Source organism: Podarcis melisellensis, assembly GCF_964234715.1.
Source record: "Podarcis melisellensis genome assembly, chromosome: 8".
NCBI classification, from domain to species: Eukaryota; Metazoa; Chordata; class Lepidosauria; order Squamata; family Lacertidae; genus Podarcis; species Podarcis melisellensis.
In genome coordinates, this window is record NC_138540.1 from 58,630,009 (window position 1) to 58,652,821 (window position 22,813).

Here is a 22,813-nt window from a genome sequence, read left to right on the forward strand (position 1 = left end):
ATGTTGGCAGAGAGCCCTAGGCAGTCCGACCAGGGGGAATGCATGTCAGAGCCGTTGACCCTGGAGCACATTCCCAAACTGTCTGGAGTTCCAGAAATTCAGGAAGTGAAGCAGCTAAGTGAAGCCTTCTGCGAGTTGTCTCAGGATGAGTGCCAGCCTCTTCTGGGACCAGAGGACATGGTAGTTGACCTGACCGGCGGCAGGCGGCGGGACCACAGGCTCTCGAGCGCCACGTGGCCAAGGGTGATGAAAAATGCCATCAGAGCAGGCCTTGGCAGTGGGCATCATGACACCTTGGAGGCAGACAACACAGACTGTGTCGTAGAAACGGTGCCACTGTCTCCTTGCCTGAGTGAAGAGCTCCTGGACCCAGGAATGAGCATTCTCATCGCCCCCAACCTCCGGGAAAGGACTGAGTCGGAGCTGAGGTTTGAGGAGGATGAGCGATTGATCATGATGGAGACTGGGGAGGAGTGGGAGGAAGGCTTGCTGTCAGGGAAGGCTGCTGAGAAAAGAAGTTGTTACTTGACAGATATTTCTGAAGAAAAGGAACAATTAAGTGTTCCAGCCGTGACAGTTACGGAAGCTATAGAGAGTTTTGCTGGTGTCCAAGGGACCTCTAACCACCCATCTCACTGGCAAGAGCTGTGGGATGACTCACAGCTGCGAGCTGTCAACTCTGCTCCCGTTCCCCAGGAAACGCACCAAGACTTAAACGCTACTCTTGAGGAGGAGGAGGAGGCTGGTGCCTGCAATGCTGAAGCTGTAGCAGCCGAAGTGGAAGAGGAGGAATTTGCTTCTGGCCTAGAAGCCTGTGCCAGCTCTCTTGCCCCAGAGCAGTTCTCTGACACGGATTCTGTGCAGATGTTCCTTGAACTAGAAAAGCTTTGCATGCTCGAAGAAGGAGGGGATGGAGTGGCTCCAGGTGATCTGGGAGTGCAGGATGCTAATCAGTGTTCAGAAGGGCTGGACATGCAGAAGGACTTGGCGGGAGCCTCCCAGCCCTTGACTCACCTTGAAGTCAGCATGGCAGACTCTGCTGTGGTCTCAGATCTGGAGGACTTTGATGCCACATGTGGTTCTCAAGCAGTAAGTACAGCAGAAGCTACCCTTTCAGAGTGCTACTCTGAACGGGAAACTTCTGGTGACTCTGAAAAGGTGACGTCTTCCAGTCCTCCGCTTGAAAAAGATGCTGTATCCCAACAATCACTCTCATCCTTAGTTAGTCAGATAGAGGAGTATGGGGCAGAACTGTTGGCAGGTCATGACCCTGCAGAAAGCCAGAGGGTCAAAGGATTGTTGGACTTTGCCATGGGTGAACCTGTGGCTTCAGTTGATTTCCCTTGCTGTAGAGAACCACCTCCTTGCATCCATGTTCTTGCCATTGGCAGAGAAACTGAGCAGCAGCAAATGCAGCCTGTCATTTGCTATGAAGCAAAGGAGGTATCCCCGAGCCATGATGAACTTGCCACAACTGCTGAGGAGCTGGACTCCCAACCAGATTTTGACTTGGCAAAAGAGATGGTGAGCGCTATGGGGAAAGAGCTGCAGGCTTGCGATGAGCTCAACCCATCAGAAAGGACTGACTTCTCCAACTGGGATGTCCCAGAGCTGGTTTCTGAGGATGAAGTTGCAGAACTGGATAAAGAAAACCTCCTTTGTGGGGGCCATGTTAGTGACATAGAGGATGTAGATAGTTCCTGGGTGCCTTCACAAAGTGAGTTTGTATTGCGGGACTCTGAGGAGCCTCTAAAACATGTAGGCTCCTCTGAGAACTTGAAGGCTGTGTGTCAACTTGAGCCTTTAACAAGGCTGCTGTGTGATGGAGAAGTGTCAGCGAGTGCAGCCCTTCTCCAGGAGGAAACACCAGAGGTAGTTGAGCAGGGAGCAGCAGCAGCAGCCAAAGGCAGCCCAGTGGAAGAGAAGAGATATTGCTTGGAACCTGGAGACTTGGAGTTCCTTTTTGGGCAGAGCAGGGACAGTGAGATAACAAAGGATGAGGAATATAGTGCCAAGTTTGTGTGTACCAACTCACAAGCTTTTGTTGAAGATTTGTTTGCTGCACAGCCCAGTTCAGAAGACTTGGCTGCCTCTTTTGGAGAGGAATCTGCTTCTGTCAGTCCCCTCCCTAGTGACAAGGCTCTTGATGCCCCTCCAGATAGCCCAGAGGAGCTTGCTGACCCCTTTCCTTCTGCTGGAGTGGGGCCTTCCATCACTGATGGTCCAGCAGCTGTAACATGTTCCACCCTGCCTTTGCCATCCTCACTTGCTTCTACCCCAGAAGCAGAAGGGCCTGTTGTGGATGCTGCCTGCTTATCCAGGTATAAAGAAGTTTGTGGTCAAGATTGTCTTCCAGGAGTCACTTCAGAGCCCAAAGCAGAGGACCTGATACCATTCTTACTAAATGCAGAGGAGATGTCCTCTGCTTCTGTGCCATTCTCCTTGGAAAATATGCCTCTAAGTAGAGAGGAACAGCCTGCTCTGGAAGAGCTGGCCAATGCCACAATGCCCACCTCCACCAAGGAGCCTGTTCAGGTGGTCCAAGCGATTAAAGGCCTTGCCATCTCTATGCCATTGGGTGCAGATGGTGTGCCAGAGCCACCAGAAGTTGGTTTCTCTCTGGCACCTGGAGCAGTGTGGGATACAGTCTGCAGCACACCACATCTGCCCTCTTCTGCAGCACCTGAAAGTGAAGAGGAGGAGCTGACCTCTGCTGTGCCAGACTCAGAAAGTACCTCCTTTTCTTCCCTCGTTGCTGAAGGGCCTCCTGCTGAAACGGATGGATTGGTTCCAGATAATGAGGTATTTGTTTCCCCTGGTCCCCACACGCTGCCATATCAGACATAAAATTACTTTTTTTGTAGGAAGTGACTTGGGGAGGAAGCGAGGAGTTAATCCATAGTTGACTGACTGATGTAATTTGGAGTACAAAGCATGCCTGACTTTTTCTTCCTTTTGTTAAAATTTGGGTTCTCCTTCCCTTTGAAAGGGGGTTACATTTTGTAGGTCTTGATAGAAACAGTGTTGGGTTGGTGGGTTTCTTTTTCTTTTCAGGTGTGGGGAGGGTTTCAAACAAGAACAAACCTGTCATTATCTTGCTTACGTAAAAATATTCTTGCCACCACCAATGTCTTGAACTGACTTATTCAAGTAGCATTATGTTCATGCGCTTAGAAGCAAATTATACATTTTCTTTTGAAAGATTGTGATTAAGTGTGGGTAGCTGCAGAGCTCATAGATGGGAAAATGTGTTGCTAAGAGGGAAATAGTATAAGGCAAATTCCAGCTAACAACGTTACATAAATGATAAAAACCAACCAACTGCCTAGTCAAGGTTCTTTCAAATCCATAGAGAAGAAAAGAAGTTGCTGAAAACGTTTTATTTAAATCTCCAAGTAAAGAAGGGGTTTGGAAAAGAGAAGCTTTTGTGCCAAGTCTGTTTGCAGCACCAAACGTCTATAAAAGGGCATTGTTTTCTTTTGGATACTGATTTTGACAGTTGTCAACCAAGCTAAGCTAGTTTTTTGTACTTTTTAAACTGTCATGACGTTGGTTTTTTCCCCCTACCCCCCTGCCTAGGAACTTGGCTTGGTTGCAATTTCTCACGCTTCAGACAGTTGCACATTTGAAAAACAAGAAAAGCAGAAGTAGCCAGAGGCTTGAGAAGGGCTATGATGTAGTGTTCAATTCACATGTGGAAAACAGTCTCCAACTGTGGGCAGAAGGCTGAGTTTTTCTCAGTGAAAAAATGCAGCACCCACAGCCAAGACTGTACAGTTCAGACCTGTAATTAGGAAGAAAGGTGGGGGGGGGAGCAGGGGATGCCAAGCTAAGCCAAACTGACATGAATTATCGCTCTGGGTTTATTACAGTCTGTCCAGCTGAGTCTGAGGAGAGAGAGCTATCTGAGGAGAGAGAGCTATTTGATAGAAAACATTATCAGTCCTATGGTGCCCAGAGTGGGAGATATTTGCTCAACACCCCAGGGTCAAAACAGCCAGGGAATTATCTGGAAGGTGCTCTTAGCTGTTGCCATGGTTGGTTCTACAGGGGAGAAGAGAAGCTATGAGGGGTTATGGGGCATTTCACACATTGCCAAACTGTTGTGCTGCTAGGTATGAGATAGGATCTCCCACTTTTTAATATGGTGCAAAGCAGCTGTGAGCCCCCAAACTGGATGGTTGGAACTGCACTAGGGAGAGAGTGTTTAGTTGCTGCCACTTACTCGACCATCTCTTGTTTTCCTTATCTAATCCTCCATTCTCACTTTAGCTGTGTGATGATGGGGGAACGGGCAAGTACATTAGGCAAGAAGCCATGACTTCTCCTGGCTTTCTGATTGGTGTGTCTGCATGATACATTTATTGCAAGTGTGTGTGTGTTGCATTTGCACTTGGATAAAATATAAACCAGCTGTTAGGTAGGAGAAAGAGGTCAGCAGCTTTACCATGAAGAATGGGAACAGGATACTAGAAAAGAGTCTTGAGAGAAGCATCTTGTAAATGAAAGCCTGGTAGCATCATTAGGAGGGCAGGGAAGCAGAGAATAACAAACAGATGAATTCTGTTTATTTTCTGGGTAATTCTGCAAAACTTGCTTCCAAATTCATTCATTCATTCATTCATTCATTCATTCATTACATTTATATCCCACCTTTCTCTAGGAAGCTCAATATGGCCTACAAGCTTCTCCCCATTTCTTAATCACAACAACCCTGTGAGGTGGGTTAGACTGAGAGTGAGTGGCTGGCCCAAGACCACACCCAGTGAGCATCATGGCTGAGTGGGGATTTGAAGCCTGATTTCCCAGCACTCTAACCACTACACCACACTGACTCCTGTGAATAGGAACACGGACTGGCATTCTCCACCCCAAACACACGCACATTTCGTTTCTCTATTGGGCTAACCCAAATGTCACAAAATGGTACAGAAGTTTTTAAGTTCGCCAAAACTTTTCATTGGTCTAGATGGGAAGAAGGTACTTTTGTCAAGCCATCCATTTCTGCATCTGGTAAGAGTCTTAAGATGAAGAGTGGGAAGAGGTAGACCCCCCCCTTTTCTCCCCTCACATATTTACTGTCTAAAAATGGCCCTTCCCAGTGTAGCACCATCCAGATCTTTTTGAACTACAGTTTGGCTGTGCTGACTGGGGCTGACGGGAGTTGTAGGACAGTGTGTCTTGAAGGCGCCATGTTGGGGAAGGCTGGTGTGAGGAAAAGGGCCGCATGCTGGCCCTCCTATTGCAAGGCAGTTAGTGTCTGTCCTCCCTTTTCTTTTGCCCTCCAGTCTTTCCTCCTCCTGCTGCTTTTGCTTCTCTGATCAGGGAAAGGTTTGCGCCTTTGTCCAAGTGAGAGCTAGCCAGCCAGTGCTCTGGCATCCTCTCCGCGTTCTGTATTTGAAGCTCTAAGCTATGCTTCCAAGTATTTTCTGCCGAGGCGGTTGTTAAGGCTGGGTTTTGCGTTTTTAAGCCTCCCCCACTAAACCTGTCTCTGGTTTCTGGATCATTCCCACCCAAATATGGCAGCTGTTCCTGATTGTGGGTGGGGGTGGGGATTTTGCTTGAACAGAGCAAAATGCTTTGGAGTCCTCTCCTGTGTTCGTTTTAAAAATAAGTTTTGTATTTGAGGTTATGGCCGGAGCGTGTAGGAAGAGGTGGCGGCATGTCCCTTCAGAGAGCTTGCATGCCTGGCTTATCGGTCTGGGGTGTGTGTGTGTGTCTGTGTGTCTGGCTGCTGTTGCATGTAGGAGGGCCCTTTCCATTTATATCTATCTATAAAATATATAATATAAAATAAGCAGTCCCAGCAGAAGGGCTGGGTGAGTCGTTTGCTGTTATGTTGCCATCAATCCTTCTTATGGCAGAATGGCTCTATAGCTCTGGACAGCATCTTCATTTAATATCCTGGCATGTTCCCATTTCTGGAGACAAGTTGCTGAACGTTGCAAGGGAGGAAAACATTTCCCCCTGACTTTTCCAAGCTTAGATTCTTGCTGCCTTGCATCGCAGCTGTCTCGCTCAGGGCCCTCCGTAAAACATAGGGAAGTTTGGGCACAGTTTTGTTTGGAAGTGGCTGCTAAATCTTTAGCTGGCTGCAAAGCTTTAGAAATGTGTTGCTGTTCCTCAATTTCTTATGAACAGAGCAATTTGTTGCTTCGGTTTGGTGGTTTTTGCTGCTGATTTACTTTTCATGTGCCACTTTCCCCTGGGAGCAAAGGGCTCCTTAAAGATCACCAAAAACTACCTCGCCAGGTGTTTTGGACTACAACTCCCATCATCCCTCACCATTGTCTATGTTGGCAGGAGTGGGAGTCCAGAGCACCTGGGGAGGCTGTGAATGAGTATGAGCGTGCTTTTTCTTTCTCCCACTCCTGCTGCTGACATTTATCATGACACCCCTATGAGGTAGGGCAAACTGACAAATAGTGGTGATTCAGGGCTATTGGATGAATAAGAGACTTCGTCCTGGGAGTCTTGTGTTCTAGCAATTACTCAGCAGCTTTAAAAAGACCCCAGCAACCAGGTACTAAGAAATTGCGGGGGGGGGAGGGGCATGTTGCGTAATGCACTGCTTGAAATTTGAATGTTTTTTTCAGCTCTGGACCTTAATACATTTGGTCATGGTTAAATGCCCTATGGGATTTAATCACACATCTAATTTTTTTGTTATAAAACAAAAGTCTGTAGTTTGAAGTAATTGTGTTTAAATGCCACGGCAGATGAATTCTACCACTTACACCTGCACAAATCATGCATTTTAATATGATATTTACAGAATTGCTGTGTGTTGACTTGATCTTTTTGGAAAGGCACCTGATAAATCTTGTTAATAAAAAAAGGGTTCTCCCAATGAAGCATGAGAAAGAGGCTCTTCTGGGTGGCGTATCTTGGCAGGATCCCAGCAAGACAAAGCACTCTGGTATATCTGAACCAATGTCTGTAGCTTTCGAGTAACACAAAACTCCTTGCCTAGACCAGATGTGCGGAACCTCAAGTTGTTGCTGAAATACAACAACTCCCACCATCCTTGGTCTTCAGCCATGCTTTCTGGAGCTGATGGGAGTTGCAGTTTAGTAACATCTGGAGGGCGAAAGGTTCCTTGCACCTGGTCTCAGTGATATGCCAATAGATGTTGGCCCAATAAGAAGAAGCAATAAAGACAACTTTTTGTTTTAAAATGGAGGTTCAAAGGAAGACTGCCAGGGTGTAGGAAGATGCCTAATCTTAAGTCAGACTATTGGTCCATATAGTCCAGGAGTATCTACACAACTGGCAGCAGGTCTCTAAGGATTCCTTCCCACCCCTACTTGGATACAGTGAATGTATTTATTCTGTCTTCTGTCCCAAGCAGAAAACATTTGCTGCCTCTGAAGTAAGGTGTGCACAGAACTGTCTCTTGCAGTGCATGATGGCAGCCTTCGTGCAAAGAGTAAGAACCAGTCCAGGGGCTGGATGCAGCTGGTGTGGCTTCGAAGGGCATGGTGGGATGGGAGGCTCTTCTGCCCTTTTTCTCGCCTCCTGAGGAGAGGAGTTTGCTCAAGGGCAGCTACCCTTTGAGTGTCACTCTCAGTGTGGCCTCTGACCACTTCGGGTGCTCTTCACGCAGCTGTCTTGCAGGGCAGTGGGGAGGTGGTAATAATAATAATAATAATAATAATAATAATAATAATAATAATAAATTTATACCCTATCCATCCAGTAGGGTTTTCCCAGTCACTCTGAGGAGCTCCCAACAGACTAAATGCAATGCCTCTTCCTTTAATTTGCCACCCTGGGCAACTGCCCTGTTTTCCTCCTGTAAATACAGTGTGCCCGGAGATGCTGGGGATTGAATCTAGGAGCTTCTGCATGCAAAGCAGTTAATTATAAGAAGAGCCTTGATAGGCCAGAGGAACTGACTAATCCAGTATCCTGTTCTCCGGCTGGCCAGCAAGATGGGAAGCCTGGACCTGAATGCAGCGATGGAGGCAGAGCATAGCCATTGTGGCTAATTGCCATTGATAGCCTTCTCCTCTGTGAATTTGTCTAATCTTTTTAAAGCCATCTAGGTTGGTGACTATTCCTGCATCTTGTGATAGGTGCTCTTCCATGCAGCTACAGCCCTTCCCATAAGTTGAATCAATGTAAGCTGAAGGAGAAGGGACTGTGTGCATTTTAAAAGGAAGTTCTGGAAGAGAAAGGGCAGCAAGAGGAGCGGGAGGCAGCTGGGAAGAGAATGAGGTGCTAGACCAATCAAATGATATGGTCAGGTGGAGGGGAGGGGAAGGCGCTGGAATGACAGTTGATGTTTCTCCAGGACAGCATCAAACCTTCAGGTGTTTATTGACTCACATAACTCCTTTGTGTTCATTAAATAAAAAAATAGTAAATCTAGCCCTCTATAAAGAACCTTGAAGATCACAGTGAAAGTTTTGCGCCAGACATGGAAGTGAGGCAGAAGGGATTGGGATGCAGGTTTAGTAAACTCATCCTTTGCTCTGTCCCTACAAAAGGAAGTTGCAGCATAAAGTATATCCTCCTTAATTTCCATCTGCCAGCTTGGCTTTGGGCCTCTGCTGTTTAGCAACCATCCAGGGCAAGCAGTCCTATGTCATCTGCCACTGTGGCTGCTGTTGATGGTTCCTTGGAGTTTGCCCAGCTCTGTGTGAAGCAGGCCACTGTTCTTCCCATTCCACAGGGGGGGAACCAAGTGACATGAAAGAGCAACATGCCGTGCGCTCTATCATGGTATATTGTCAGAACTCCCAGAAACACACAGGGCTTGTCGTCGTCACTGAGATCAGTTTACATGTGCAGCTGGGAGTCAACAAGCTGAGAATCAGGCAGTCCAAAACATATCTAAACTGGTCCTTAGTGGGCTAAGGGTCTCTTTCCAGGGATGCTTTAGCTAGACAGTGAGCAGTTTGGATGAGATTGCCTTCCTGAGCCTTGAATAGGCAGTGCAAATTCCAACATGGAAGCATCTTTTGTGTAGGAATTTGTGTTCATATGAATCTCCCTTGATTCCAGCCATTGGATTCTTCCCTACCTGTGATCATATGTATTCCTGGGAGTTGCAGAGGTTTGGCGTTTCACGTGCCCACATGGCTAAATGGCCTCTTCTGCTGTAGTGTTCCCAAGTGAAGGAGCTACCTGCCTTCCCCTTTTTCTTAATTCCTCCTCTGCTACCATTTCCCCTTCACAGGAGCCTCCCTTTCCTGGGAAGGAGAAATGGCAGCTCTTTGTCAGAGTCTTGTCTGTCATCAGGTACTTTTCAGAAGATCCAGGGCTCCCTGATAGGAACAGCCTTCTCCTGATTTTATCTCGCACCTTCTTCCCTCCCTTTATTTCTAAACCTTGCTTTGCCTTATGGAGCTTTTTTTCTCTCACAAGGTCGTGGGAAGATCTTGGAGATTGAGCAATTGCACTCATCTTTCTTTTGTCTTTTTGAGTGATAATGCAGCAAACTTTCCATATGTTTATGATACCTTGTGCATGTGGAAGGCAGTGTATAGGAAGCAGTTGTGCAGCTGGTGTGAACATGCTGTGGAATGTGGTGCTCTCTCCAGCGGTGTTGAGAGAGGGAGGTGGATAAGTTTTTCTCCAAGAGAGAGAGTGAATTATGCCTGTCAACCTTACAGAGGAGTGTGGGTGTGTAGCTAATCTGACTTTTCTGGTGCAGGAGGTGGTGGTGGAGAGAGATGTAGCTGCTGGCCACTTTGCCTTCTAGGGCCACATGTTGTGTTTCAGTACAGCCTCATTTGTTGCCATGACTTTTCCTCCCAGCTCTAAATGCAACAGAGCTAACACTCTTCTTGTCTATCAGGTTGGCTGGCTGGTTTTTACAGAGATACCCTTTATAGCTCAGCTGCATTTTCTTTCTTTTTGCTTGTGTTTAAAACCTTTTTCCAGAAGTGAAACAAAACTCCAGATTCCTCTCTGCAAATACCTTTATATCCTCAGCTCAAGATACTGATAGCCAATTAGTAAGCTAGTCCATTCTCATTAACTTGCTATCTCTGCAAGCTTCATTCATGGGTTGGTGTGATCTGTAAATGAAGTCTGGCATTCATATGTAGGAGATGCTCTCAGCCACAGCTGGAGACAGAATGAAATGGTTAGCCAGTAGCCTCCAGGGATTGCCCTAAGGCAGCCTTCATCAACTGGGTGTGCGCCAGATATTTTCTACTGCAACTCGCATCAGCTCAGCCAGCACTGGCAATATTCAGGAATGATGGGAATTGTTGTCAAAAAGTCTTGGGGGTACAAGGCAGGCCGAGGGTGCCCGAAAGTACTGAGCAGCTTCTTGCCAGTCTGGTGTTAGATTTAGATCAATGTTGTGTGCTGACAGAGACCTGGATTCAAATCCCTCCATAGCCTTGATGTTCACTGACAGCCAGTCATCTTGTCCTTGGGACAGTAAGAATCTCCACTAATGCATCATCTATCTCACAAGTTTGTTGTTAGGATAAAATTGGAGTGGGGCTAACTATGTACAGTATGCTGCCCTGAGTTCCCAGCCTGATAAAACTATAGCAAATAAAAAGGCTAAGTAAGACAACTGATGATTTGTGATGGAGGCTGACATCCTTTGTCTCTGTCTCTCCCTCCCCCATCCCCCGCTTCCATGTTTCCTCAGACATTCCAGAAGGAGCAAGTTGACCCCCTTCAGGCAAAACTGCAGCAAGTCAATGGGCTCGGACAGGGACTCATCCAGAGTGCGGGAAAGAATTGTGACGTCCAGGGCTTGGAACATGACATGGAGGACATCAACACCCGCTGGAACACCCTCAACAAGAAGGTGAGCTGCACTTGGTGGCTCCTCGGCATTACTAACAACGTCCTTCTGCTGGGAGGGGCAGTGGGATACAGCCTGCAGGCACACAAGGTGACCACCTTGCAGAACTAACCAGGCCTGAACATGGTTGATGCTTGGATGGGAGATGCCTTGGGAACCCCAGGTATGCCACTTTGGGTTCCACGATGGAAGAAAGGTGGGATTTAAAATGCACTTCAACTATTTATATTGCATGGGAGCTGTTAGGATGCAGGAGGAGGGTGCCTGCCCATGAGCAGAGTGAAGATCATTGTCAGTGAAGTCCAGGCCACCTAGTGCTAGGCATGGAGAATGGATGTGGGCCTTTCCACACACACACACACACACACACACACACACACACACACACACACACACAGTGTCTTCAAGTACTTTGTCTATTCCTGCGTATAAAAGAAGGTAAAAGGGGCACTCTTGGGGAGGTGGCTGGGGGTGGGAGATAATTGTGTCCCCCAGTGGATCTGTCCACCATTGTGAGTTGTGTTTGCTTCTCTCTGTATAGATTCATTCTGGATTCTGTTGCTTGGTCATCCTAGAGAGTGACCAATTATTGGGAAATCGATTTTTACATAAATGTTATTAGTCACTTTAAAAAAATAAAATATTATTATTATTATTATTATTATTATTATTATTATTAATAATAATAATAATAATAATAATAATAATTTTTATTTATACCCTGCCCTCCCCAGCCAAGGCCGGGCTCAGGGCAGCTAACAACCAATAACAAAAAACGTTGAATGAATACAACTTGAAAACAAGATTAAAATACAACATTAAAATGCAGCCTCATCACAGGAGGAGAAAGGGAAAAAGAAAGAGGGGGGGAGGGAATCTAACTGACTCCAAGCCAAAGTCCAGGCGGAACAACTCTGTCTTACAGGCCTGTGGAAAGAAATCAGATCCTGCAGGGCCCTGGTCTCATGAGACAGAGCATTCCACCAGGCCGGAGCCAGTGTTGAAAAAGCCCTGGCTCTGGTTGAGGCTAATCTAACTTCCTTAGCGCCCAGGACCTCTAGGGTGTTGCTATTTATGGACCTTAAGGTCCTCCGTGGGGCATACCGGGAGAGGCGGTCCTGTAGGTACGAGGGTCCTAGGCCATGAAGAACTCAAGAGAAGTAATGTTCTACCTTGCACAGTGACTGTGAAAATGTGTATCTGAAGAAGTGTGCATGCACACGAAAGCTCATACCAAGAACTAACTTAGTTGGTCTTTAAGGTGCTACTGGAAGGGGAAAAAAATTTGTTGTGAAAATGAAGCGAATCTGAGAAGCACTCTTTCCAAATGGTTGACCAGTAAATGCTTCTGTAGCAATATATATGTGTGACTGTTATGTTCTGGCAAAATGTAGGTGGCGCAGAGGATTGCACAGCTGCAGGAAGCCCTGTTGCATTGTGGGAAGTTCCAGGATGCCTTGGAGCCTTTGCTCAGCTGGTTGGCCGACACGGAGGAGCTCATCTCCAACCAGAAGCCACCATCTGCTGAATATAAAGTAGTGAAGGCTCAGATTCAGGAGCAAAAGGTGAGGAGTTGGTGGCCGGGGGACCTTGAACTCACAGAGCACAGCTGGCTGGCAGCACCCACCATGGCCTCTCTGTGCTTTGGGCACTCAGCTCCACCAGCAGCCCCAGGTATCCCCAGTTGACAGGAAAGGTTTCACTTGCTTTCCTTTTGGCAGACAGCTTCTACCTACCACCTGTGCCATGCCAAATAAGCAGGAGAAGGAAGGAAAGAGGTTGGTAGTTGGTGAGCTTTGGAGAACAGAGAGGGGACAATATAGGGGACAGACACCCAACCTTTAGTGTGGAGACAGCCCCCACTAGGAATGGCATAAAAGGCAGCCTTTGTTGGGTGAGTTCTGGGAACTTGAAGTTGATGGTGGTGAGTGAAAGGGGAGAAAGAGGGCACAGTTAAAAGTGGTAGGAGGGAAATGTGAGTTTAGCAGAGGGAGAACCCTGGGGACTGTTGGCCTTACTGAAAGCAGAAGGGTAATTCCTTCCTTAGCAAAATAATTATCACTTTCTAATACTTTATTCCAAAGCTGCTCCAGCGTCTCCTGGATGACCGGAAAGCTACTGTCGAGATGATCCAAGCAGAGGGTGGGAGAATAGCTCAGTCTGCTGAACCAGCAGACAGGGAGAAGATAGTTGCCCAACTGGAGAGCCTTGGAAGCCACTGGGCAGGACTTCTCAGCAAAGCTACAGCCAGGTAAGCTACAAGGCCTGTAGGATGCAAGCTTGTCTGTTGTAATTTAGCACTGAAGCGAGAGAAAGTAACCTTTGCTTTGCGCTCTCCCTGCAAAGTATACTTTGATGTTCTTTTGGTAAGCTGTCTTATACTGAGTCGGACCATTGGTCCATCTAGCTCAGCACAGGCTACTCTGATTGGCAGCAGCTCTCCAGGGTTTCAGGCAGGGAGCCTTTCCCAGCCCTACCTGGAGATGCTGCTGGGGGCTGGATCCCTTGGGGCTTCTGCATGCACAGCAGATACTCTGCCATTGAGCTGTGGCCCTTTGCTCTGGTAACCCTGCTGTTTCATAACACAAGTTATTTTATGAACTGCGACTACCTGTGCATTGCACACAATAACTTTGCAAAACAAGCTGTTAAAGATGCCGTCTCATGCCTGTGCTCTGAATGAAATCACTCTGAACTTCTGAGCCATATGGCTAGGACATTGCAACTGAGTGTGGTTAGCAGGACTGAAGAATACAAACTGTGTCCGCAGGATGGGATGCACTACTTGCAGGAGAGTCTCTTGCTTGTAAAACTCACAAAAAAACCCTCTTGATCCTGTGAGTCCCAGAGCACCATGAGCAGCACATGTGGAACATGCTTCTGTGCCACACTATTTCTTTCTTTTTTAAAATATTTATCATCTGCCCTTCACTCGAAGGTGCCAAGATAGAAATATGTGCAGTATAAACCAAAACCAAACTATAAGATTAAATCAGCGTAAAACAAAAATACAGAATTCAGATACCAATAAAACCAGCAGTGGTAGCAGGTAACCTTTGGCCATCCAGGGCCAGTCCAGGATGTTTTAATGTCTGTGGAGGGCAGTCCTCAAGACCTCTCTTGCAGATGTAAGAAAAAAGGGAAGGTCCCCTTTCAATGAATGGTAGCTGTGCAAGAACAGATAACAGCTGTGGTTCACTTCAGAGGAGGCAGTCAGTGCAGGAGAACTTTATGTTAGTGGATTTTGACCTGTTCATCAGCTCTGTGTTACTTTCTGCTGCCCTTTAGCTTACCCCCAAGCTGCTACCTCACCCTCCTTCTTTCAAGTACTTGGGGTTGGGATGGAGTGTTTCTTCCAAACTCAGTTTATATTGGCACACCTGTGGGCTCATCATTACACATGACTGCATGCATACCGCTTTCCCACATATGTGAAGCAACCCACAGACCAAAAAAAAAGGTCTAAGGAACCATGATCTGGGTATAAAGAGCTGTAGGTTCCCTCCCTCTGTCCCTTGAAGTTTCTGCTTTGCTTTGGGGAGGGGGCTGTGTGCGCGAGAGAGAGAAGCTTTTCTGCACAGCTCTGGAATTAGATGGAAGTGTAAAATCCAGGGAAAGGGTTATCATTAATATTTTTTTAAACCTGGCAGTTGCATTCCAGCAACTCCACAGAGAATCAAGTGCAACATCTGTGAAAATGGCCTATATCAGCAATTTCTTCAAGCTGTATGTCTCTCCTCCCCCACCCCGTCTTGGCTTTCCCACATTTCCTAGACAGGTTTCATTTACATGGAGAAGGGGGAACCCCACTCCTCCTTAGCCCCACCATGTCTAAACATGAGATTTCAGATCATCAAATCTTTTGCAGGGGGCTACAAAAATTACCAATATTTTCACTGAACCCACAATTCCCTTCTTGGTCAATCATCACCAATTTAGGCGACATCAGTGTATATATCATTAAGGTTTTGGGGGTTGTTTTTGTTTTTGCTGTTGTTTTGTTTTGTTTTGCTTTGCTTTGCTTTGCTTCATGCATCTATCACTTTATTCATATATTCATTGAACTGCATTTCTCCTCTTGTTACCCCCTGCCCTGTTTTGGAGACATCCTTTTGGACCTCTTCACAGCCCACTTGGTTGTTCATCATACTGAATACTTTGGTGTCATCCACAAACTTTGTCAGCTCCCTTCTCACTCCTGTCTCCAGACCGTTCCTGAACAAGTTCAGGGGCACCATCGGCTCCAATGCACAGATCCTTCAGGAACTTTACTGCGTGCTTCCTTCCTTTCATTGTGAGAACTGTCTGTTTATTCCCACACTCTGTTTCCTGTTCTTTAACCAGCTGCTGATCCTTAAGAGGATCTTTACTTTCACCCTGTGACTGCTGAGTTTATTCAGAAGTGTTTGGGGACAGGGACCTTGTTAAAAACTTTTAGGGAGCTCAACTATGCAGTGTCTGCCAGACTACATGTTTCAGCAATCTTATTGGCACTCCAAATCTTATTGGCACTCTCGAACTCCAAAAGGTTGATGAGGCAGGCTCTTGATACATTAATCCTGTCTTCAAAAAAGGGGGGTGGAGTTAATGACCCTGGAGGCTCTTGCCCATCCTTTGCCAAGATGATGCCCTCCAGATGTTGACTGGGGCTGATGGGAGTAGTAGTCCAAAACATCTGGATGACATCATCTTGGCGAAGACTGTTCCAGCCAGTCCTGGAAGTCTCTTAAAATGCTTTCTAGCAGAATCCCTGGTGCAAAAGCTGAACCTGGTTATCTGCTCAACTTTCTCAGGATAAATACTCTGGGTGCTCATTTCATTCTTTGTTATTGCAGCAATGGCAAAGTAGCCTCATCTTCTTCCTCGTCCCGCCCCCCCCCCCATTGTTGCTGATGGATTTGTTTTTTTCTTGCCACAGGCAAAACCAGCTGGAGGAGATCTTGGTTTTGGCCAAGCAGTTCCACGAGACATCAGAGCCCATCTCTGACTGGCTGTCGGTGACTGAGAAGAAACTGGCCAACTCGGAGCCCATTGGGACTCAGACGGCCAAGATCCAGCAGCAGATAAGCCGGCATAAGGTGGGCGAAGGGTTGCCAAGGAATTGCGCAATGTGGGGGTGACGGGGGAGCACTGTGCGGTAGGCACTTCAGTAAGAATAGCTGCTGCTGTAGAACCTGGGTACCTGAATAAGATGGGGGCGGGGGGAGGTTGGAAACATGCATGTCATAACGGAACAATACTTAAGCCAAGTTGAGTTGGTTGGAATTCAGGATGAAGATTCTCATGGTTTGTATCGAAGCAAAATGCAAGACAAGACTGCCAGTGACTACTACCCATGATGACTTACGTTCTGCTTTCGCTGTCAGACACAGTATACCCCTGAATAGCAGGTGCGGGAATCAGAGACAGGTAGAATGCCGATACACTTGGGTCCTGCTTGCGGACTTCCTACAGGCATTCGTTTGGCCAGTGTAAGAGCAGGATACTGATCTATTGGACTAATCCAGCAGCAGGGTTGTTCTTAGTTTTTAACTTTAGTATTTCCTAGGGTATTACCCATATCACTAAATCCTAGAATCCTGCACTTGGTGCAATCCTAGATGGGTCTGCTTGGAATAAGTTCCATTGGGTTTAGTGGGACATACTCCCAGCTAATTGTGTATAGGATTGCTGGTCTCTGGGTAGGAAGAATCCTGGCTCATTAGAAGGAAATTGTGTGGGAGATACACCCCACCACACACACCTTTCCCAAATTCAGTAACTTTTCCTCTTTAAGCTATGAAAATAGCAGCCACAGCTATAACTGTTCATAAGACCTGGCCTCCAGAGAAGAATGAAACAAAACTCCCATCTCTCATTTTTCTTTATTTAAACAATTTATTTCATATATGTTATTGCCCTCGTGGGTGGATATTTTTACTTTGAGTTTGCATGATCATCAGACACACTTATTTCTCAGTTTTGTTTTAGATTTGTTTCCCGTTTATTCCATTTTCAGTCATAAGTTTCTGTCTGCTTGTTTTGTGTTCCCCCTTCTCTTAAACCATCTCACGGATCTCCAGGCCCTCGATGAGGAGATAGAGAGTCATGGCTCAGCTGTGGCTCTGGCGGTCAACACTGGACAGTCCCTGGCCTCCTTGAGCTGTCAGGCTGAGCAGGCCTCGCTGGCTGAGAAGCTTGACCTGCTTGAGTCCCGGTATGCAGAGGTTTGCGACCGGTGCGGCCGGAAGGCTGCCCTTCTTGACCAGGCCTTGTCCAACGCCCGGCTCTTTGGGGAGGACGAGGTGGAGGTGCTCAACTGGCTGGCTGAGGTTGAGGACAAGCTCAGCTCAGTGGCCGTCAAGGATTACAAGCGGGACATCCTGCAGAGGCAGCATGCTGACCACCTGGTACTGACTCCTTTTCCCATCTTTCATGATGTATTATTATTATTATTATTATTATTATTATTATTATTATTATTATTATTATTATATTTTCCCATCTTCCATGATGTATTATTCTTCTTCTTACCTTTTCCTTTGTTTCTCTTGCTTTGAGTCTTTTGATTTTGATCTGGGCCATTAATATCTCCCTAGAACACCAGCCCCACCCTTGCTGCTGCCCCATACCACCACACAAACCGGCGTTATTGCTGTGCCAAAGGGAAAAAGAGAGAGAGAATGATGACCAACCCTTGTCCCAGTTAAGCCTTTTAGAAGGTTGCCACCCTCTACTTAAAGCAGCCCTTCCTAAAGGCGCTCCCCATAGGTTTTTGACTACAGCTCCCATCAGCCCCATGATCCTGGGGTTGATGGGGTTTGTAGTCCAGAACATTTGGACTTGGTTAGGAAAGGCTGGTGTAAGTATTCCTCCTAGCTTGATGCAGTGGTGGTCTGCCTAGGACTCTCCCTCCTCTTCTGTTTGGTAGAAATAGTGAGCATCATCAATGCCCTGCCTTCCTTAGGCTTCAGGCTGCTTCTGTGTCCCCTCCCAGGGGCTTCCTGTGTGGAAGGGAGCCACAGGTGTCTCTTGGGTGCCGCCTTTACTCTGTCAATGTGCTGGTGTTGTCTGAGCCCCAGTGGGGGAAACTTGTTTTGGTCAAAGAGGAGCCTCTCCAGGGGAACTTGCCTTTGACACAAGGTTTTTTCCCCACCTGCCTAGGCCTTGAATGATGAGATTGTGAACCGCAAGAAGAATGTAGACCAGGCCATTAAGAACGGGCAGGCCCTTCTGAAGCAAACCACAGGTAAGGCTAACCAACCTATTGCACTCCCCACAATCCTTCCTGTCATTCTTCATTGACTTCTCTGTGCCAATGGCTGCAGAACATAGTACTCCCCCCCCCCCCCCAAAAAAAGATTCACCCACTTCATTTCTTATTTTCTTATAAAGGGTTGCTTCAGGCAAACAGGAGTGGGGTTGAAAGCAGGGGCTTTAAATCCCAAGTATTTGCTGCTTTTTGCTTAGGAAGGCTTGTCATTTTCTAGAACATTAAGTATAGAAATTGTTTTATTGCTTTTAGCTTATTGAGTCTATAACATGTGGGGAGTTAATCTTATTTTATTCTACTTCGGTAGCTTTTGTTTGAGAAGTAGTTTCTAAGCCTGCAGATAAAGAGGCAAAACAAAAGAAGTCTCTAAACCAAATGACTAGAGTTTGCTGCAGCTAAACACTTGGTGGCTCCCTGCAGGGGAAGAAGTGCTGCTCATCCAGGAGAAGCTGGACGGCATCAAGACGCGCTACTCGGATATCACCACAGCCAGCTCAAAGGCTCTCCGCACTCTGGAGCAGGCCCGCCAGCTGGCCACCAAGTTCCAGTCCACGCACGAGGAGCTGACAGACTGGATGGGTCTGGTGGAAGAGGAGCTGACGTCGGGTGGAGGGCACTCTCCTGTCGGGGAGCAGATCCCTCAGTTCCAGCAGAGGCAGAAGGTCAGGAGCCATTCCACACTCAGGCAGAGTGTTTTCAAAGGAGAGTGGGCTTTGGTAGTAACAGGGAGTGTGCTAAGTAGTTAGTAACTAACGGACCAAAAGCTCACAAAAATGTGAACAGCTCGTAAGTTCTCTAGGACTTCTCAGCAGGCAAGAAGCCATTGTTACTTTACCAAATGAGCCTCGCTGTGTAACCTGTTGTTTGTAGCATCAGAGAGGGACCTTCTCCATCTGCAATCCTCCTCTTGGAATGTGTCTACAAGTGCTGACTTCATGGCTTGCTAATTGCGCTACTTCCCTGGGTTTTGGGGTTTTTTTTAAAAAAAATTGTCCATACTCCCAGCTTTATGTGATATTCTGAAGAGTTATGGAGAGCTTAGAAGCTTTTAGATTGGTCCTAATAAAGGCATTTGCAGACTTTGGAATGGTTTTTAATGGACTGACACAGCTATGTCTGCTTTTTAGTTTAAAGCACCTGCATGTAAAAGTGGTTGTTATCATACACTGGCCTGTGATCCACAGCCAGGAAGATGCCTTGCCTGCTTCTGCTGGGATGGGAAATGTTCTTTCCTCTTTCCTTCCACTACAAATGAAATACCTATCTCCATCTCAGCAAATGGAGGCTTGGATTTCCAACATCAGGGGGCCCTCTGCCAGTCTTTGATCATGAAAAAATACCCTTCTTGCACAACCCAAAGGGCAAGTGGATTCACAACCACAGACAGCCGGACCTTTTTTCCTTTTCTTTTCCAGGAACTGAAGAAGGAGGTGATGGAGCACAGGCTTATCCTGGATACTGTGAACGAAGTCAGCCGTGCCCTCCTGGAGCTGGTGCCCTGGCGTGCCCGCGAAGGGCTGGATAAGTTGGTTTCGGATACTAATGAGCGCTACAAGATGATCAGTGACACCATCAAGCAAAGAGTGGAAGAAATAGATGCTGCTATACAGAGGTCCCAGCAGGTAGAGTTTGAGAGTTTGCTTTTTTAGTGGCCCTTGTTTCTTCCCTCATAAAGACCTTCTATGGAAAACGGCTTGGTGCAGAGAAGGCAGGGAGTGGGCAGGCTTCTAAATTAAAAAGAAAATCGGTCCCGCTCCTCCACACAAATGACAGGAGACTTTGCCTTCAGTAAGCTGTAATCGGGACTGGTACAATGTGCCACAAACACAAGACAAGAACTAAAGATATGTGTACAGCCAGTCAGTAAAGCACGTGATCTCACCCACAGGATACACATCGACTCACAAAACGTAATGTTTCTGCATGGAGCATATTATCAAGGAATCAAACATTTGTAAAATCAGTTTATTTTTCTAGCCTGTCTTGGGTGGTCCTTTTTCTGGGCTGTCTTCTGCTTTGCAGGCAGAGTAACACTAGCGAGGCCAAGGTCAGTTTCAAGGGTAATGAGTGAGTCATTGATGGAGAATTGGATGAAAACAGAGTTTTCACTCGAGAATAGTGAAGCAAAAAACCACAAGCTTCAGGTCAACTTTCTCACACACATTCATTCATTTCAGATATGGAATTAACTCCGTAAATCTCATCTCTTGATCAGTCAAGTGCCTGAAACACTAATGTTGATTCCTAAGAATTTTCCATCTTTGCACAGGGCTAGTAGTTTTAAAACTTTGATTTCTCGGCACTTACGAACTTAAAATTATTTTCACACACTGCTCAGAAGCTGCCTTCCTTCACGTGGCCCTCTGGGTGCTGTTGATGGACTCATCACCCCTGTCCCTAAGGAGAGTCTGAGTCCCAGCAGCATCTGGAGAACAGCACTGGGGCTTGTGGATATGTCAGAAAGTAATGTTGTGGCTAAGAGGAAACTGCAGCTTGGTCCGAATGTACTGCTTCAGCCAAAATCTAGCCTGACTTCCTTTCCCCTACCTTACTCTTCACTTAATGCTCATGCAGCCTCATAGTTGCCCCACTGCAAGGGCAGATGCCAGGCTTCTTCCGGTTTGTGTCTTGCTGGCTCTAAATTCTCCTCTCTTTCCCCCGGACAGTATGAGCAGGCAGCTGATTCAGAGCTTGCCTGGGTTGCTGAGACGAAACGGAAGCTGATGGCGCTTGGCCCAATTCGCCTGGAGCAAGACCAGACTACAGCCCAGCTTCAGGTCCAAAAGGTGCGGGACTCTGGGTTGAGCGCTTGCTGGATGGAGTGAGCTGGAGGGCAAAGTGGTACTTTTAACCTTGCCGTTGCAGAAGAGTAGATGATGGCCCTGAGTGCTGGGAAGCCAGCAGAGAGGCTGGGTGCTTCCAGGGAAGAATAACATGGAAGCATCAGCATCAGCTGGAGCTCTTGAGATTTCTTGAGGCATTGGGAGTCGTGTGGTGGTCTAAAGGCATCATGGATGAAACCATGGATTAGGTCCAGACTTAGCCATGCTTCCTGCCCATTGAAATCACCAGGGCAGATTAGTAATGACTGTCTTACATAGTCTGCTGATATCAATTGGTCTAAAGAATGACTGGCTTTTTCTGGAACCAACTCAGTGTTTGGGTTTTGATCTCCAAAGGGATAAGAAGGACAAGGGGGAGGGGGGGATCAGCGGGCTTGGGTGGTTCTGAATAAAATTTGAGGTGTTGTTCAGATTGGGCAGATTGGATGGGGTGTTGTGGACAAGGGAGTTGAAATAGAATATTTTTGGGGGGAAGTGGGGGCATCTGGACTCCAGCTTAGCAGAACAGACTGTATCAGGGCAATATTGCATCCAATTCTGTTCTCATTATTTTTAACGGGCTGTTTCCTTGATCTGTTTTTTACCAGTCTGGGGTGGGCTTTTTGCAGTTTTTTTTATTTTACAGCTTTGTTCTTCAAGTTGTATTTTATCTTATTTGTTGTTACTTATCTCTTGGGTACCACTATATGGATGGGTGGGATAGAAATTTAAATTGGCCTTCCCCACCCTGGTACCTTCCAGATGTTTTTGACTACAACACCCATCAGCCAGCACAGCCAAGGGTTAGGGATGATGGGAGCTGTACCCCAAAGGCGTTTGGGTGGGGGCACCAGGTTGGCAAAGGCTGATTTGAATAATATTAGATGGTTAGAGTTAGGCAGACTTGAACCCTATGGCCCTGATAAGTGTAGGCACGATGGCTTCAGTCAGGCCAAGAATGACATTGCAGTATGGATGCAGGGTGCTTGCGCCGTCTCTCGTCACCCACTTCTTTTTAAAGAAAATTGCTTTGTGCTTGTTCAACCTTTCAGGCTTTCTCTATTGACATCATCCGACACAAAGATTCTATGGACGAGCTGCTCAGCCAGCGGAATGAGATCTTTGGAACCTGTGGGGAAGAACAGAAAGCCACACTGCAGGTAAATCTCTTGTCCTGCATGCACCAACTTGCTGCCCTCCAGTTGCCTTTGCACTACAACTCCCAGCAGCCCCCAGTGCTGGCTGGGGCTGATGGGAGTTGTAGGTCAAAACATCCAAAGGGCACTGGGTTGACTAAGGCTGCTGTAGTCAGAGAGAAGAAAGCTGCAGAGGGCAACACTCAGCCAGGGGCCAGCCTTGTTGTACTGGTGCATGTTTTCAGTGGTCCTGCCCCTGGGCTAACCAAGTTTTTTTGTTTTTTGTTTGCTAGTACTTAGCTACTGGAAGTTGCATCATGCATTTATAGCCAGTAGGTAGAAATGTCTAGTTAGCACAAAGCAAAAGGCGATTTGGTGTAGTGGTTAGAATATTGGACTAGGACCTACGAGATCAGGGATCAAATTTGAGCCAAGAAGCTCACTGGATGACCTGAGGCCAGTCATCATCTTTGAGCTTAAGCTACCTCACAGGATTGTTGTGAGGATAAATTAGAGGCAGAGAGCCATATACACCCCTTTGAGCTCCTTGAAGGAAAATGGGGTATAAAACTAATAAATAAAAAGAATCCAGTTGGCATCCGCTCCATGCATCTGCTTTTGTTCTTTGACTCAGATAGACCATTTCCCCTCCTCTTAAAGTATATTATACCCAAAATGCAGAGTACCAAGGGATGTGTGCCTGTTGGCTAGTGGCAAGAGCTATGTGAATGGCCCAAGAGGCAGTGTGGGGAGATATATTTAGGAAAACAGGCTGGAACATAATCCAGTCATATCAGAAAATGAATACAGAATGGAGCAGACCTGC

General features: G+C 46.8%; 1 protein-coding gene across 16 annotated transcripts in view; it reads left to right on the forward strand.

The window, feature by feature from the left end:
• MACF1 (microtubule actin crosslinking factor 1) overlaps positions 1-22,813 on the forward strand; it is a 287,679-nt gene that overhangs the window by 228,285 nt on the left and 36,581 nt on the right. For 15 of the 16 annotated variants that reach the window (XM_081922848.1, XM_081922840.1, XM_081922836.1 and 12 more), the window contains 10 exons: positions 10,619-10,780; positions 12,172-12,342; positions 12,862-13,028; positions 15,696-15,855; positions 16,840-17,166; positions 17,921-18,005; positions 18,450-18,691; positions 19,445-19,651; positions 20,696-20,815; positions 21,904-22,011. In XM_081922848.1, the coding sequence (XP_081778974.1) occupies positions 10,619-10,780; positions 12,172-12,342; positions 12,862-13,028; positions 15,696-15,855; positions 16,840-17,166; positions 17,921-18,005; positions 18,450-18,691; positions 19,445-19,651; positions 20,696-20,815; positions 21,904-22,011 (1,749 nt within the window). The remainder of the gene's footprint in view (positions 1-10,618; positions 10,781-12,171; positions 12,343-12,861; positions 13,029-15,695; positions 15,856-16,839; positions 17,167-17,920; positions 18,006-18,449; positions 18,692-19,444; positions 19,652-20,695; positions 20,816-21,903; positions 22,012-22,813) is intronic. The other variant, XM_081922846.1, reaches the window with a different exon arrangement.